We start from the raw sequence: 14,349 nt of genomic DNA, 5'->3' as shown, positions 1-14,349 counted from the left end.
CACTGTCCGCTCGCAGGCTGCCTCCCTGCGCGGATGCGACCGGAAGCGATCGACGCGGTCGGCGCGCGGCTGGGCCGGCCCGAGCGCGGTTGTGCGCAGGCGCGCGGGGCGCGCTCCCTTTCTGCCTCGCGGGAGCCGCCATGGCGCCCGCGGTGAGTGAGCGCGGGGCCGGCTTCGGCCGCCGCCGCCCCGAGCCCGCGCCCGCCGCCGCCGCGACACCCCCGCCCCGCCCCGAGCCCCCGCCGCCCGTCCCAGCCCCAGCCCCGCCGCCGGCCCCCGCCCGCCGTTCTCCGCGTGGCGCCGGGCCCGGCCCGCGCCTTCCCGGGTCCCCGCGCGCCGCCCGCCGCCCATCCGGATGGCGGCGGCGAGCGGCGGGCGAGCCCCGTTCCCGCCGCGCTGTTCCCGGGCTCCATCCGTGCCGGGGCCCTTCCACTCTCCGCCGGCCCGGAGCTCGGCCCGGCCCCTCCCCGCCGTCCCTCACGGCGCTCCCCCTCCCTTTCTCTCTCGCTCACCCTCGCTCTCTTTCCCCCTGCAGCAGAAGAAGCCTGCGGTGAAAGGTGGCAAGAAAAAGAAGCAGGTTCTGAAGTTCACGCTGGACTGCACGCACCCCGTCGAGGATGGCATCATGGACGCCGCCAACTTTGTGAGTTCGGGGCCTCTCCGGGAGCCGTGATGGCTCCGCCGCCCTCGGGGGCCTTCCCAGGGTGATGCTCCGCTCCCAGCGGCCCCGAACGTCCCTGGCTGTGCTTCGGATCTGCCTTGCTTTCCTGAGGCCATCCCATGGGTGGAGGAAGAGGGGGTGCTGGGGCTGGGGACGAGGTTGGGTGCGGGACACTTTGTATCAATGTCTGCTGGGTGAGTTTGTGTCGTGGTGTCGTGGCGGGGCTGTGCCACGGCCGTGGATGCTGCAGTTTGGGGTCATGAACCTGTGCCCATCCAAACTGCACGCCAGCATGCGCCTTGGCCAGCCTGGGGCTGAGGGCAGCTCAGAAGAGCCTGAGCCCCCTGTCCTGGCTGTCCCCTTGGAGGGCAGGAACATGCCCCCCATGCCAGTCCGATCTGTCCAGGCCTGAGCCCCTCACCCAGGTGTGGCTTTGGTGGGGTGGATTAGCCTGGCCTGAGGAAGGGGCTCTCCCGAGCTGTGGGGACACTGGTGTTTGTTCCCCAGCTCCAGAGCACCAGGGAGCAGCCAGCCTGTGGGGGCTGTGCCTGGCTGGAGTTGTGGCCCCGCTCACGGCTCTGTTCCTCCTGCAGGAGCAGTTCCTGCAGGAACGGATCAAGGTGAATGGCAAAGCGGGAAACCTGGGCGGGGGCGTGGTGACCATCGAGAGGAGCAAGAGCAAGATCACGGTCACATCAGAGGTGCCCTTCTCCAAGAGGTGAGGTGGGGCTGGCCAGAGCTGGGCCCGTGGTCAGTGTGGCTGCAGATGGGCCTTGGCAGGGGATGACCGGTGTGCACTGTGGGCAGGAGCGGCTGGCAGGGAAGAGTTGTCTCAGTGCAGGAGCTGTGCTGGAATTTCTGCTACCTGGCGCTCGCTGAGTGGCTGCTCTTCCCAGGTGATAGATGAGATAGGAATGTGTTGGATATTCCAGCTGGGAAGGCTGCTAGGCTGGGCAGTGAGGGGGACTGCAGCCAGAAGATGCTGAGTGGAGAATTTAGGGATATCTGCAGACAAGGTCTCTCAGGTTGTTTCCTTTGTCTTCTGGGGCTTTGGTCCTCCTTGGGCTGACATCGGCAAAGTGTGGTTGTGCCACGATGTCCCCGATTGTTCCCCTCGTCCTGTGGTGCTCTGCCCACTTCTCCTGGCTGCCTGTCCTTGGGCTGGCAGCGGCAAACTGGGGTTGTGCCGTGGCAGAGGTGGCTCAGGAGCTGGCTGGGAAAAGCAGAGCTGTGTGGGTGGTGGGCGTGCCCTGCCCTGTGAGCACCTGCCTTTCTCCCAACGCTGTTGGTCCACGCTGTTGGTCCACGTTGCTGCCTCACCTGGCACATCCCAGCAGCGGGTATCCACCATCCCTGTGGAGATTCCCTCTGGGGTGGGCACAAGGCACTGGGGTCGCAGCCTTGTTGGGGCAAGAATGATCATCCCAGAGGATCCGTGTCATGGCACTGTGGTACCATTCCCCTGATTGCAGTGTTTCCTGGAAGGAGCTTGGCTAGGAGATGGTTGGTGGGATGTGTTGTTCCTGCTGGAGGTGGGAGTCCAGGGGAATAAAGATTTATTAGGCAAAATGCCACCTGGGGGGCTGGCAGGGGCCAGAGGGGCACTGCTGTCAGCCATGCCTCTCCCACAGGTACCTCAAGTACCTGACCAAGAAGTACCTGAAGAAGAACAACCTGCGGGACTGGCTGCGTGTGGTGGCCAACAGCAAGGAGAGCTACGAGCTACGCTACTTCCAGATCAACCAGGATGAGGAGGAGGAGGAGGAAGAGGATTGAGCCCCGCCGCCGCTGACGGCCATTTTGTACAGTTTCACTTTTCTGCAATAAACAGCGGCAGAGTTGTTCATAGCCCGTGCTGGGTGGCGGCTGCGGGGGTCGGTTTTGGGGGGATTTGGGGGTTTTCGGGGAGCGGCTCGCGGGGGCGTGGCCGGGGGCGTGGCCCGGCGCGGGGGCGTGGCCAGGCTCGGGGGCGGGGCCGGGGCGGGGCCGGCTCTCGCCATCTTGGCGCGGAGCGGCCGCGCCCGGCTCGGCCCCGGCGCTCGGCCCGGGGCGGGCGCTGCCCCGCCCGCCATGCGGGGCCCGGCGGCCGCCCGGGACCTGCTGGACGACGCGGACAACGAGGAGGACGTGTCGGGTAGGCGGCGGTGGCGGCGGGCGGTGGGGCACGGGCGGGGCGGGGGCATCGCTCCCCGCGGTCCGGCCGTGCCGCGGGCGGTCCCCGCTGTCCGCGCTCCGGTCCGTGCCCGCTCCTCCTCAGGAGCCGGTTCCCCCTCGGGCCGTGCCTGAGGGCCGGCTGGTTTCCCGGGATGGGCTTGGTGCAGCGGTGCCCACCCTGTCAGACCTAAACCAGCACAGCATGAATCAGTGAATCATGGAATCACAGGGTGGTTTGGGTTGGGAGGGATCTTAAAGACCCAGTTCCACCCCCTGCCATGGGCAGGGACACCTTCCACTAGAGAAGGATGCTCCAAGCCCCGTCCAACCTGGTCTTCAACACTTCCAGGGATGGAGCATCCAGAGCTTCTGTGGACAGCCTGTACAGGGCCACTCAGAAGTCGAGAGGGCAATATGTCCTGACCGCCCCAAAGTGGTGTTGCTATGTGAGCTCATAAATCAAAAATAAAGATACAGGCCTGAAGCCGTGTGGAAACTAGCTGGGATGCACTGGGTTTGGGGAGATAATGGTCGGAAGGGGAGGTGTGCAGTAGCTTCAGTACCTCTGCCCAGGGCCTGAGCTGGTGTGAGCAGCCCGGAGCAACCTGGCACCTGTGGCATCCATTTTCCTCATGAACCCTTCCTTCCTCCTCCACTGCCTGTGTTTTTGTGAGCCCTGCCTGGGGGTCGGAAAGGTGAGAGCCAAGTGCTCCCCCCGTGTCTGCAGGCCCAGGTCAGCAGGAGCAGCAGCACATGGGATGTCCCCATGGCCATCTCTGAGAGCGCACTGTGGGCTGCCCACACCTCCGTGCTGGGTGTGAGTGGCAGGAGGATCTGGGCATGGGAAGAGCTGAGGCTGGTGCTGCTGAGCAAGACCCTTGAGGGGCACCAGTGGGGCAGCTGCCAGTGTGAGGGTCTGCAGGAGAGGCCACAGAGCTTTGTGTCTTGTGGCCTGAAGCTGCTGCACTGGTGTGCTCCTCTGTCATGGTGAGCATGGTGTCCTGTGCCATCTGTCCATGTGAGCTGTCCCTTTTGTCCTCAGAAGAAGATGATGGGGTGCTGGAAGCATTGGATGAGTTTTTTGCAGAAGACCAAGTTGTGGTACAGAAAAAGAAGAAATCCAAGAAGCTGAAAGATGGCAAGGCTGCCAAAATCAAGAGGAGGAAGAAGGAGGTAACTGCATTTTCTCACACTGAGCTGAGGTTCCTCAGCTGTGGTGCAGAGGCAGCAGCTCAGAGTGCTGCTGGCAAGCACCTCTTGGGTCTCTGTGGGTTGAAAGGAGGGTCATTATTGGGGCTTTTCCTCACTGAGCAAGTGCTCTCCCAGCCTGGGGAGGTCACCCTCTTGCCCCTGGTGTATCTTTTCCAGCTTGGCTGCTCAGGAGTGGCAATGTCCCCTGCCAGTGGCCTCTGGGGAGCAGCAGGGGGGAGAAGGGGCCTCTGTGCCTCCTGGCAGTGCTGCAGGCACCTGCCCCACAGGAGCAGCTCGGCTCTCGTGGGTACACTGGTGTGTGCAGTGGTACTGTCTGACCCCACGTGTCGAGGTCCTCCTGCCCATACCACAGCTCAGCACCTGGGGACAGCAGTAAATCTGGCTGGCATGAGCTGCACCACCACAGCATCTGGGGCTCATGTTCCAAGGAGGGAGATACAAACCACCCTGCTGGGACATGGCTGGGGCAGGGCTTGGAGGTTTCTGTGGGTGCTGGTGTTGGCTGCACTATTCTACCTGTGTGCAAGGGAGATGGTCCAGGGGCCTCGAGGACGTGGCACATGGAAGGGCTCTTGGGAGAACAACCGTGAGGATTTGTGTCCCAAGGGTCAGGCCTGAGGCTGCACTGGAGGTGTGCTGCTGGGTTGAGAAGGCTGTCTGGCCCTGCTCACTGATGTTGTGCCACATGGGCTCTGCTTCCCACTGTCCCGTCCCCAGGCAGTGCTGGACATGAGGCCAGGAGCAGACATCTTGTGTGCTGGCCCTTTTCCTGCCTAAATGTAGACAGGCTGCTGGGAAGAAAGGGTGAGCAGTGATGGTTCCTCAGCCCCCCACTTCCCTTGTTGGGGCTGGGGAGAAGCTGCTCACCCAGCACAACTGGGGATGTCCCCCCCTTTGCAAGGGAGCTGTAAACAGATCTGCTGGATGAGGTATCACACTGAAGTGCTTGTGCTATGGGCAGTGCTGTGATGAGCTGCTGGTTTAAAGACAGGTGATTCCATCCTGCACTGCCTCTTGCTGTCGTGGCCCCAAGGAAGCTTGTTTCTGTTGTGGCCATGGTGATGTTCTCTTTCTGCAGATACCACACAGGCTCTCTGCCCCCTCTACCTCTCCCTATCTTAGGCACAATTTTTTCCCTGTGCTGTTTTCTAAGAGGGGAAAAATAAAACACAACTCCAAGGTATTTTCACCTCTGCCCCTTTGCTGTTGCTGCTGACCTGCCTGATCCCTGCAGCTGTGTGTGCTGAGCTTGGCTGCTGCCGAGCTGGGGATGGGGAGGAAATAACAGGCTGAGAGCCTCCATTTTTTAAAATGAACGCCTTGTGTTGGGCAGCTTTAACCAAGTTCCACCTGTGGGAGACTGTCCCCTCATCTGTCAAAGCCGGGGTGAAGCTGGTGCTGGAGCTGTCACTTGGCATGAAGCTACACCCCGGCTGCCCTCGGGGTCAGGGGGTAAAAGATGGAAGGCCTTGAATGGGGCTTCCTTTCCCTGAACTTCTCCAGAGTTGTGGAGGCAGATGAGCCTTGTGAGGTCGTGAGGTGAGGTGTGAGGCCAGTGCCTGTGCCCGCTGCAGTCCCCGGGCTCCTCGGGGCTGCCATGCCGCGCTGCCGCGAGAATTTGCTGGCAGCAGCCGCAGTGGAGCCGGGGGTGATGCACAAATCGGTGCTGCAGCCCCGCGGAAAAAAATCCACGCGGAACAGCCGAGCTGTGCCTGGAACCTCAGCACAGGCAGATGAAGGTCCTTGGCAGGGAAGGCAGCGGAGAGGGAGATTCAACCTGTACTGCAGCAGTTCCCATGGAAACCAATTATCCTGTGCCCAATTCCAGCTGTTCCTAACTCCGCTGAAGCAGCGGCGCGGGCTGCTCCGAGCCAGGAGGACCGGCCAGCCGGGAGGGAGCCCCGGGGATCAGCGCCCAGGGCTGGGCTGGTGGCTCCGGGCAGGATGGGCAGAGGGAACCGGGATCAGGCCCAGGAAGGGCTGGCAGGGCTGGGCACTGTGCTGGCTGGAGCTTGAGCCCTGGTGCTTCTCAGTGCCCCGAGGGACCGGGTGGCATCTAGAGGGACCTGGACAAGTGAGGAGGGGCCCGTGGGAACCTCGTGCAGTTAGCAAAACCATGTGCAGGTGCTGCACCTGGATCACGGCAACCCCTGATATCCATCCAGGCTGGGCAATGAGAAATTGAGAGCAGCCCTGCTGAGAAGGATTTGGGTGTGCTGGTTGGTAGGAGGCTGGACATGCCCTGACCGTGTGTGTTGGCAGCCCAGGAAGTTACCAGAGTGCTCTGCCCAGCAGGCAGCCACGTTCCTTGGGATGGTGATTAGTTGTGTTACTGTCAGTGTTGTGCAGTGGGTCATGATCTCTCCAGAAATAAACAAAAATATCCCCTGGGCAGTCCCTGCTCTGGTTTTCCGGGAAAGTGTAGCCATCAGAACCTGCTCCTTTCTGACTGTGGGGAAGCAGAATTCATCCATCCGCTGGAGATGGGTGGTTTCATGTGAGAGGAGATTGAAGTGGGGACAGGCTTGTTCTTCACTGTCCCTTTCTGTTTTAGGGGAGCAATGATGAAATGTCAGAAAATGAAGAGGAGATCGAGGAGAAATCAGAGAGTGAAGGGAGTGACTATTCTCCCAACAAAAAGAAGAAGAAAAAACTGAAAGACAAGAAGGAGAAAAAGCCAAAACGAAAGAAGAAGGATGAAGAGGAGGATGACAATGAGGATGGAAGTTTAAAGGTACAGAAGACTTCTTTACTCTGAGCTGGTCCTAGTGCCTGAGGCCAGGCTTGGACAAGAGGAGTTGAGGGTTTAATGAGAAACCCTTGGGTTTGGCAAGGATGAGGCTGCAGGTGACTGGGACAGGAGAAATTCTATTACCTTGGTACTTATCTTGAGTGCAGGGAGAAGTTGAGTTTCTTGGAGCTGTGAAACTTGCCAAGACCTTGTATAGTGTTACATGGTGGGGAGCATTTGCATGGTGCTGTGTTAACTTGTTTCTTGGGACTGCATGAAGCATTAATTTGTTAAGCGCTTGCGTGTGCTATTTCATAAATCCCAGAAACAAATCCCTGCATATCACTGACCAGGGAGATGTGGAGCACATGACAGAGCCAGCCTTGTGCTGCTCATCTGCAGAGCCGTGGCTGTTTGCGTTAATGATGACTCTCTAAATCTCCAGGAGCCCAAGAGCTCAGCCCAGCTCATGGAGGAATGGGGTCTCGATGATGTAGATTATGTTTTCTCAGAAGAGGATTACCATACTCTGACGAATTACAAGGCTTTCAGCCAGTTCCTCAGGTAGGGAAATGTGGACCTGGTGGTTGAGGTTTGGGCATTACTCAGTCAGCAGATGAATTGTGAAGTCAATTCTGCATCGCCAGCTCCTTGTTGCTTCTTCCTCCCAACTCAGTCCTCAGAACTCCATTTATTTGGAGGATTGACTGGAAACAACGGAAGCATTTTTCTCTCCTGCTCTCCAAAGCCCCATATTTTGTGTGTGCTTATTTGAAAAGTTTCATGAGAAAAACAGTGTTAATGAATTTCTGCTTGTACCATGAGCCTTTCAGAGCACAGCAGATATTTGAGGGAAGGGAAGTCTCTGAGGAGATTTAGGTGCCCCCCTTACATCTATTTGCTTAAGGAAGCAAAGGTTTCTTCTGCCTCCCCCTGAAACTCCTGCTGGGAGGCACCGCTGCCAGGCTGAAGCACCAGCATGGTGAGGGCAGGAGCAGACACACAACACAGTGCTGCTAAACGTGGTTCTCCCTCTCCCGTGCCCTGCAGGCCTCTGATTGCCAGGAAGAACCCCAAGATCCCCATGTCCAAGATGATGACGGTGCTCGGTGCCAAGTGGCGAGAGTTCAGTGCCAACAACCCCTTCAAGGGCAGCTCAGCGGCGGCGGCAGCGGCAGCGGTGGCTGCAGCTGTGGAGACTGTCACCATCGCCCCGGCGCTCCCCGCCAGCCCCCAGCACGCTGCCCTGCCCACGGTGGTCAGGAAGGCCAAGACCAAGGAGGGCAAGGGTGGGTGCCACTTGTGGGGGGCTGCTCTTGCCAGTGGCGTGTGGCTGCTGCTCTGCCAGCAGAGCTGGCACAAGGCTGCAGAGCACAAGCTTCAGCAAACCCGGGAGGAAAAGAGGATGCCAGAGTGCTGTCTGCAGCTCCCGTTGTCCTTGAGGTCCTTGAGAGGCATGGGTTCATGAACCATGGTAGATCAAGCCTCTGGGCCTGCTGGATGTTTGGCACTTTGTGGCAATTAATTAAGCTGAGCGGCAGTGGGGAAGTAGAGGGATCTCCCTTTGTGCCGTGTTCTGCCTTGGGAAGTTGCTGTTACAGTGTGCTGGGGGGTGATTTGGGTGACAGTTGTTTGCAGAGTACCAGATAAGTTTTCCATTTCTTCAGGTCCAGGTGTACGGAAGAAAATCAAGGGCTCCAAAGACGGGAAGAAAAAGGGGAAAGGGAAAAAGATGGCAGGCTTGAAATTTCGGTTTGGAGGAATCCCCAGCAAAAGGAAAAAGGGCTCCTCTGTAAGTTCTCAGGGCTTTGGGTCTGGGAGGGAAGTACTGGGACAAGCTCTTGTTTGGGATGGGGCGCCCACCCCATGTCAGGGTGTCACAGCCTCACTTTTGCCCCTCCGTGGGGCACCAGGCCCTGATCAGCACATCCACTTTCACCCGTGTCCAGGCTCAGATTTGTGAGACTCGTGTCTGGCCACAGCTTTTGCTAAAATCACGTGACCCTGTTTACTTCCAGCAGTGTGGGTGATAATGCCATCATTTCAGATTTCATTCGCAAAGGAGTTCTTCAGGGCTTGCACTGCAGCTGAACCGTGCATCACAGAGAATTCTGGGATGCTTTAATTGCATTAGCAGGGTCTGCCCACGGCAGCTGGAGTCCCGTGGCATTGCCTGGGATGCCACAGCACACTGGGCTCTTCTCAGTGCACCAGTATCAGGCATGTTTCAAGGAGTTAGCAGCATTTAAAAGAATAATTTCCTTAGATAACAAGTGACAGGGGGTGGGGCTCTTCTAGGTGTTGATAATATTAGTCAAACCCCCTCAGCTCACTGTGTTGCAGTTCCAGCTCTAATTTACAGAATACAACCTGTTTGCAAGCATGTCCGTGTGTTGAAGGCTGAAGGGCAGGAGCCACTCATTGCTGCAGATTTTTCAATTGTATCACAAAAAATTCCTCCCGTGCTCTAGAGCCACACATTCACCTTCCAGAGAGTCACAAAGAGCTCCTGCAGCTGGAGCCTGAGTGCCTGGTTAGGAGTGTCAGGATTTGCATTCTTGAGTCTACCGAGTAAGAGTTCAGATGTGTTATTGTTTTAAATCCATGGAATGCTGGGCCTGTTTTGACTCCTTTCATGCTGTAGGAATGCCAAGTGTGAACGCCTGCATGCATGGACACAGGAGGGATGGCATGGCTGAAATAGGTGTCAAAAGAGAGAGAGGGAACAAAGTTCTGCCAAGGATTGGAAAAAGGGGTCTTTGGATGCACAGGATGGGAGTATAGGGTTGCTCCTCTCCAGGGGAACACAGCCCCAGCAGTGGAATGACAGCTGGGTGCCAGCACTTGGACTGGGTGTGCTTTGCTTTTTCCCTCTGCAGAGCGAAGAGGAGGAACGGGAAGAATCCGACTTTGACAGCGCCAGCATCAACAGCTCCTCCATGCGCTCCGAGTGCTCGGCTGGCCTGGGGAAGAGAGGGAAGAAGAGGAAAAAGAAAAAGAGGAGTAGGCCATCCTTTGTACTCTGTTCCTGTTCTGTTTGGATTTCCCTGTTCAGATGGTGCTTCCCTGGCCCGTGCAGCTCCGGGCTGTGTCTGCCACTGGCTCGGAGGCAGAGGATGTGCCTGTGTCTGTGCCTATCTGTGTGAGTGGACTGTGAGGTGCTCTCTTGGTGTCCAGGCCCTGCTGCTGGGGGCTCGTGCCTGCAAGGAAGTTTAAGAGTTTGTGGGGTTTCCAGGGAAGTGATTTTCTGAGGAGCAGCCCCTGGAGAGATATGGCTTGTGGCAAGCTCCCAGCAGAGCAGGGTGAGAAGGTGTGAAGGCGAGGGATGTTGTGTCTGTGTGAGGTGTGCAGTCAGGCAGGTGGCAGGGCTGTGGTAGTGTTGCAGGGGTAGGGAGGCATGTGAACCATGGAAAGGATCTGTCAGGATCTGCCAGTGGCTGTGTGGCCACATTTGTGTGTGTGTCCCTTTGTCCCTTCCCAGGTGGATATTGTGCCATAGCACCTCTGTCATGCTGCTCTGGAGAACAGCCCCCTGTGCTGAGCACGTTGCCTTTCTGTCTTGTGTCCTTGTTTGGCTGAGCATTGTTTGAGATGAGATATTTCAGATCCAGGCATGTCCTTTGGCTTCTTAGCTTTTCTGATGGATTTTTGCTTCCAAGAAATGGAAGGACAGCTTCTGGGCTGGCGATCAGTTAGGGTGTGACACTGGCCAACCTCCCCACTGGTCAGCAAGGTTTGGGCTGGCTGGATAGCCCCACATCTTGTGTGTGAAGGGCATTGCTTGTGGCCTTGTGAGGTCCCTGGTGCTGGATGTAGGCAGTTCCTGCTGCGTGCTGGAGGAGTGGAAGGTTTGAGTTCCATGGCAGGAGTTTGTAGCAGAGCTGGGAATTGAGATGAGCCATTCTGGCACTTGCAATGCCTCGTTCCTCCGCTCCTTTTCCCTTCCATGATGTGTTGAGAGTGCTCCTGCCTCTGTGCCAGGGAGCCCTGAGGAAGAGCAGAGTAGTCCCAGGAGAGGAGTCCTGTCCTTGGCCGTGTCACCCTTGCATGGTGCGTTTGCAGCTGGTGCTGGTGCCTGGGGAGGTTTCTCTGACCGGCCTCCCTTGCAACCTCTCCAGGTTCTGGCATTCTCCATTGAGAGCCTGAAGGAACCAAAGGATGATACAGTGTGGAGAGAGAAAGAGAGACAGAGGTGAGATGATGCTGTGTGCCAAGGTGAACTGTGGTGCTGAGGGACAGAGAGGTAGTGGGAATTAACAGGAGGGGTCTGAGGTGAAATGCTGTCCTTATTTCCTTAACTGTATGGTAGAGGAGCAAGTGTCCCATTCCCTCCGGGAGAGCTGGCTGCTCTGCCACCCCTCTGACTGTCACCTGTCCCTTGCTTGCAGTTGAAGAGGGGGACGGGTACGAGACCGACCACCAGGACTACTGCGAGGTGTGCCAGCAGGGCGGGGAGATCATCCTGTGCGACACCTGCCCCCGCGCCTATCACCTGGTGTGCCTGGACCCCGAGCTGGAGAAGGCCCCCGAGGGCAAGTGGAGCTGCCCCCACTGTGTGAGTGGGTTCGGGGCCCCTCAGGGCTGGGTGGCTGCTGGTGTGGTTGAAACCCTGGGTGTTACACTGGCTGTGCTTCCCCAGGAGAAGGAGGGCATCCAGTGGGAGCCGAAGGAGGAGGAGGAGGAGGAAGAGGATGGTGGCGAGGAGGAGGAGGATGACCACATGGAGTTCTGCCGGGTGTGTAAGGACGGAGGGGAGCTGCTGTGCTGCGACACCTGCCCGTCCTCCTACCACCTTCACTGCCTGAACCCGCCGCTGCCAGAGATCCCAAACGGTGAATGGCTCTGCCCACGCTGTACAGTGAGTGTTACTAGCATTCCCATTCCTTACTCTGTCCCTGCTCCCACACCTGCCTGGCCTGCCAGCGGCTCTCTGGCTGCTGCTGCCCCTCACAGCCCTGCCCTCTGCCCCAAACCCCTCCCTGAGGAGTGTTGCTGCCAGGTGTGTGTGCCTGAGGGCGCAGGGTTGGCTCTGTAAGGCTCTGCTGCCTCTGTGGTCTTCCTGTAAGAATTGCTGGTTGGCATCCTGGCCTGGTTTCTGATGGGATGTCAAGCCTTGTTCCATATGTGGCCTATGGAGAGGGGCCTTTTGTGCCTGGTGGCAAGACCTGTCCCCGTGGGGGATGCAGAAGTGTCACAGACACTTCTCAGGCACCCTGTTCTGGCTGCTGTCTACTTAGCACTGAGGGCCCCCTTCTGCCCCTCAGTTCCCTGCTCTAGTTCCCTGTGGCTCCTGGCAGGGTCTCACCTTAAACTCCTGCCTGTTTGCCTCTGTATCCCCAGTGCCCTCCCCTGAAGGGCAAAGTGCAGCGCATTCTGCACTGGGCCTGGAAGGAGCCGCCAGCCCCGCTGCCACCCGTGCTGCCCGCCGCGGACCCGCAGCTGGGTCTGCCCCCGCCCAAGGTGCTGGAGGGGATCCCGGAGCGCCAGTTCTTCGTCAAGTGGGCAGGCCTCTCCTACTGGCACTGCTCCTGGGTCAAGGAGCTGCAGGTGAGCCCACGTGGCATTGGTGTGGAGCCCCTGCCCGGCCCCAGCGCCCGAGGGCTGAGCGTGGCTCCCTCGTGCTGCAGCTGGAGCTCTACCACACCGTGATGTACCGCAACTACCAACGCAAGAACGACATGGATGAGCCGCCGGCCTTTGACTACGGCTCCGGGGACGAGGACAGCCAGAGGGAGAAGCGGAAGAACAAGGACCCCCAGTATGCCAAGATGGAGGAGCGGTTCTACCGCTACGGCATCAAACCCGAGTGGATGATGATCCACCGCATCCTGAACCACAGGTGAGGAGCCTGTGAGCGAAACTGTGCCATCCTTCTGCAAGGCCAAAACCCTGGGCTGGTGGGATTCCAGCTTCTGGCCTGTGCTGAGGTCTCTTTGCAATTCCACCACCTTGGGCTGGTGGGATTCCAGCTTCTGGCCTGTGCTGAGGTCTCTTTGCAATTCCACCACCTTGGGCTGGTGGGATTCCAGCTTCTGGCCTGTGCTGAGGTCTCTTTGCAATTCCACCACCTTGGGCTGATGGGATTCCAGCTTCTGGCCTGTGCTGAGGTTTGCTTCTGGGCTGAAGCTGAGGATGGAGGGGGATCCTTGCTGCCTTATTTTGATTTCTGCTATGTTGCACATTAAAAATAGCGTTTTAGCAAATTTTCCCAAAGGTGGATACACGGTGTTCTACTCTTCCCAGTCATGCTGTTTGGGTCCTGTTACAGCCTAACCATTCTGATGCTGATGGGGATGGTGCTGAGGGGAAGAGTTGGAGCATGTAGCCAACTTCCTTACAGAACCTTGACATCGATGTTTCTTTTCTGTAGAAGAAATTCCCTGTGAATGAGATGTGCTGTGCAGATGGGCTTTCTGCACTGAGTGGCTTGAGATATGTCTTTGTTGAATTTCTACATTTCAGGTGGCAGCTTGAAATATCAAGGAGTAGCAGCAGCTCTGCTGAGAGGCTGTGTGGCAGGAAAGAACTAAAGCTGTCTGTCTGATTTTTGTCTGAGCTTTACCTTGTCCACAAAAAAGGCAGTGGGTTTCCCTGTAGGCACAGACTCAGACTTGGAAGTGTGTTTATTCTGTTTTTAGTGTAAGTAGAACTTCCTAGACTGGTGAATGCTGCAGGTGAGAGGGGAAGCACTGGTATCCATCCAAGCCTGGTGAAACAGAGAAATGAGGTTGTTAGTGGAATGGAAAAGCAGCCTGTAAAGCTTAATGGTTTGACACCCTCAAAGATGAATAGGCATTTCTGCTGGAAATGTCAATATTTCATGTTTTTCTACCTCAGTTTGGATGTCCTGATCTGGTGGTGAAGGCAGAGGATGAAGTATCCAGCTCTGTGGAAGCAGATCACAGCAAGCTGCTCCCAGGGGCTGGTGGCATTCCCTGATAAGTTTTCCCTGTGTTGCAGCTTTGATAAAAAGGGAGACATCCATTACCTGATCAAGTGGAAGGACCTGCCCTATGACCAGTGCACCTGGGAGATTGATGACATAGACATCCCCTACTATGAGAACCTCAAACTCCTCTACTGGAACCACAGGTGTGAGCCCACAGCTGGGGGAGCTGGGCAGAGCCAGGGCAGCCCCTGCAGGTGTTTGGGACACAGAGGTGCCCCCCCTTTCGAACACATTGGCACTGCTTGCAGTGATTTCTCTTCAAAGAGCAATGGCCCAGCATTGATGAAAGCTGGCCCTCTTGATGTGCCATTCTGGGGCTGCTGGGCAATCCCACCTGCTCGTTTGCAGCCTGTGCTCCCCTTCCCCTGTGTCTGCACTGCCATGGCATCCATGGTCTCCATGGCCATGCTGCCTGTTTTGGGGGAAAACCACAGTACTCTGAGTTTGCTGTTTTTCATTCTGGAGACTCTTGTGTGGACTGTTGTGAGGGGAAAATCAATATCCTGTTAGTGCCCCTGCTAACGGACCAGAGGAGCTTCTGTGGGGAGAGGGACAGTGGAATGTGGGAGGTGTCTCTGTCCCTCAGCTTGGAGCTGAGAGAAGAGTGACCCCCTGCCATTCCTTATGTGTGCTGGCTGTCGC

At 57.6% G+C, this 14,349-nt stretch overlaps 2 protein-coding genes across 6 annotated transcripts in view; both read left to right on the top strand.

Moving 5' to 3' along the window:
- Positions 1–36: 36 nt before the first annotated feature.
- On the top strand, positions 37–2,509 carry RPL22 (ribosomal protein L22). The gene is made up of 4 exons (XM_021534291.3): positions 37–152; positions 536–643; positions 1,255–1,379; positions 2,293–2,509. Exons 1-4 carry the CDS (start codon positions 141–143, stop codon positions 2,435–2,437), a joined length of 390 nt encoding a protein of 129 aa, XP_021389966.1. The 5' UTR covers positions 37–140; the 3' UTR covers positions 2,438–2,509.
- A 181-nt stretch (positions 2,510–2,690) lies between these two features.
- The window catches only part of CHD5 (chromodomain helicase DNA binding protein 5), a 32,663-nt gene continuing 21,004 nt past the window's right edge, over positions 2,691–14,349 (top strand). For 4 of the 5 annotated variants that reach the window (XM_021534258.3, XM_021534256.2, XM_021534253.2 and 1 more), the window contains exons 1-12: positions 2,691–2,795; positions 3,858–3,988; positions 6,582–6,761; positions 7,204–7,322; positions 7,809–8,047; positions 8,426–8,550; positions 9,638–9,761; positions 11,147–11,313; positions 11,398–11,616; positions 12,099–12,305; positions 12,386–12,597; positions 13,719–13,850. In XM_021534258.3, the coding sequence (XP_021389933.1) occupies positions 2,732–2,795; positions 3,858–3,988; positions 6,582–6,761; positions 7,204–7,322; positions 7,809–8,047; positions 8,426–8,550; positions 9,638–9,761; positions 11,147–11,313; positions 11,398–11,616; positions 12,099–12,305; positions 12,386–12,597; positions 13,719–13,850 (1,919 nt within the window). In that variant the 5' untranslated portion in view covers positions 2,691–2,731. The remainder of the gene's footprint in view (positions 2,796–3,857; positions 3,989–6,581; positions 6,762–7,203; positions 7,323–7,808; positions 8,048–8,425; positions 8,551–9,637; positions 9,762–11,146; positions 11,314–11,397; positions 11,617–12,098; positions 12,306–12,385; positions 12,598–13,718; positions 13,851–14,349) is intronic. The other variant, XM_021534255.2, reaches the window with a different exon arrangement.

This window comes from Lonchura striata, chromosome 24 (genome assembly GCF_046129695.1).
Source record: "Lonchura striata isolate bLonStr1 chromosome 24, bLonStr1.mat, whole genome shotgun sequence".
In the NCBI taxonomy this organism is placed as follows: Eukaryota; Metazoa; Chordata; class Aves; order Passeriformes; family Estrildidae; genus Lonchura; species Lonchura striata.
This window is presented reverse-complemented; position numbering and strand designations above follow the sequence as displayed.

Coding starts and splice junctions, on each gene's coding strand:
- RPL22 (XM_021534291.3), top strand. Junction 644..1,254: donor TCATGGACGCCGCCAACTTT/GTGAGTTCGGGG, acceptor TTCCTCCTGCAG/GAGCAGTTCCTGCAGGAACG. Junction 1,380..2,292: donor GAGGTGCCCTTCTCCAAGAG/GTGAGGTGGGGC, acceptor CCTCTCCCACAG/GTACCTCAAGTACCTGACCA.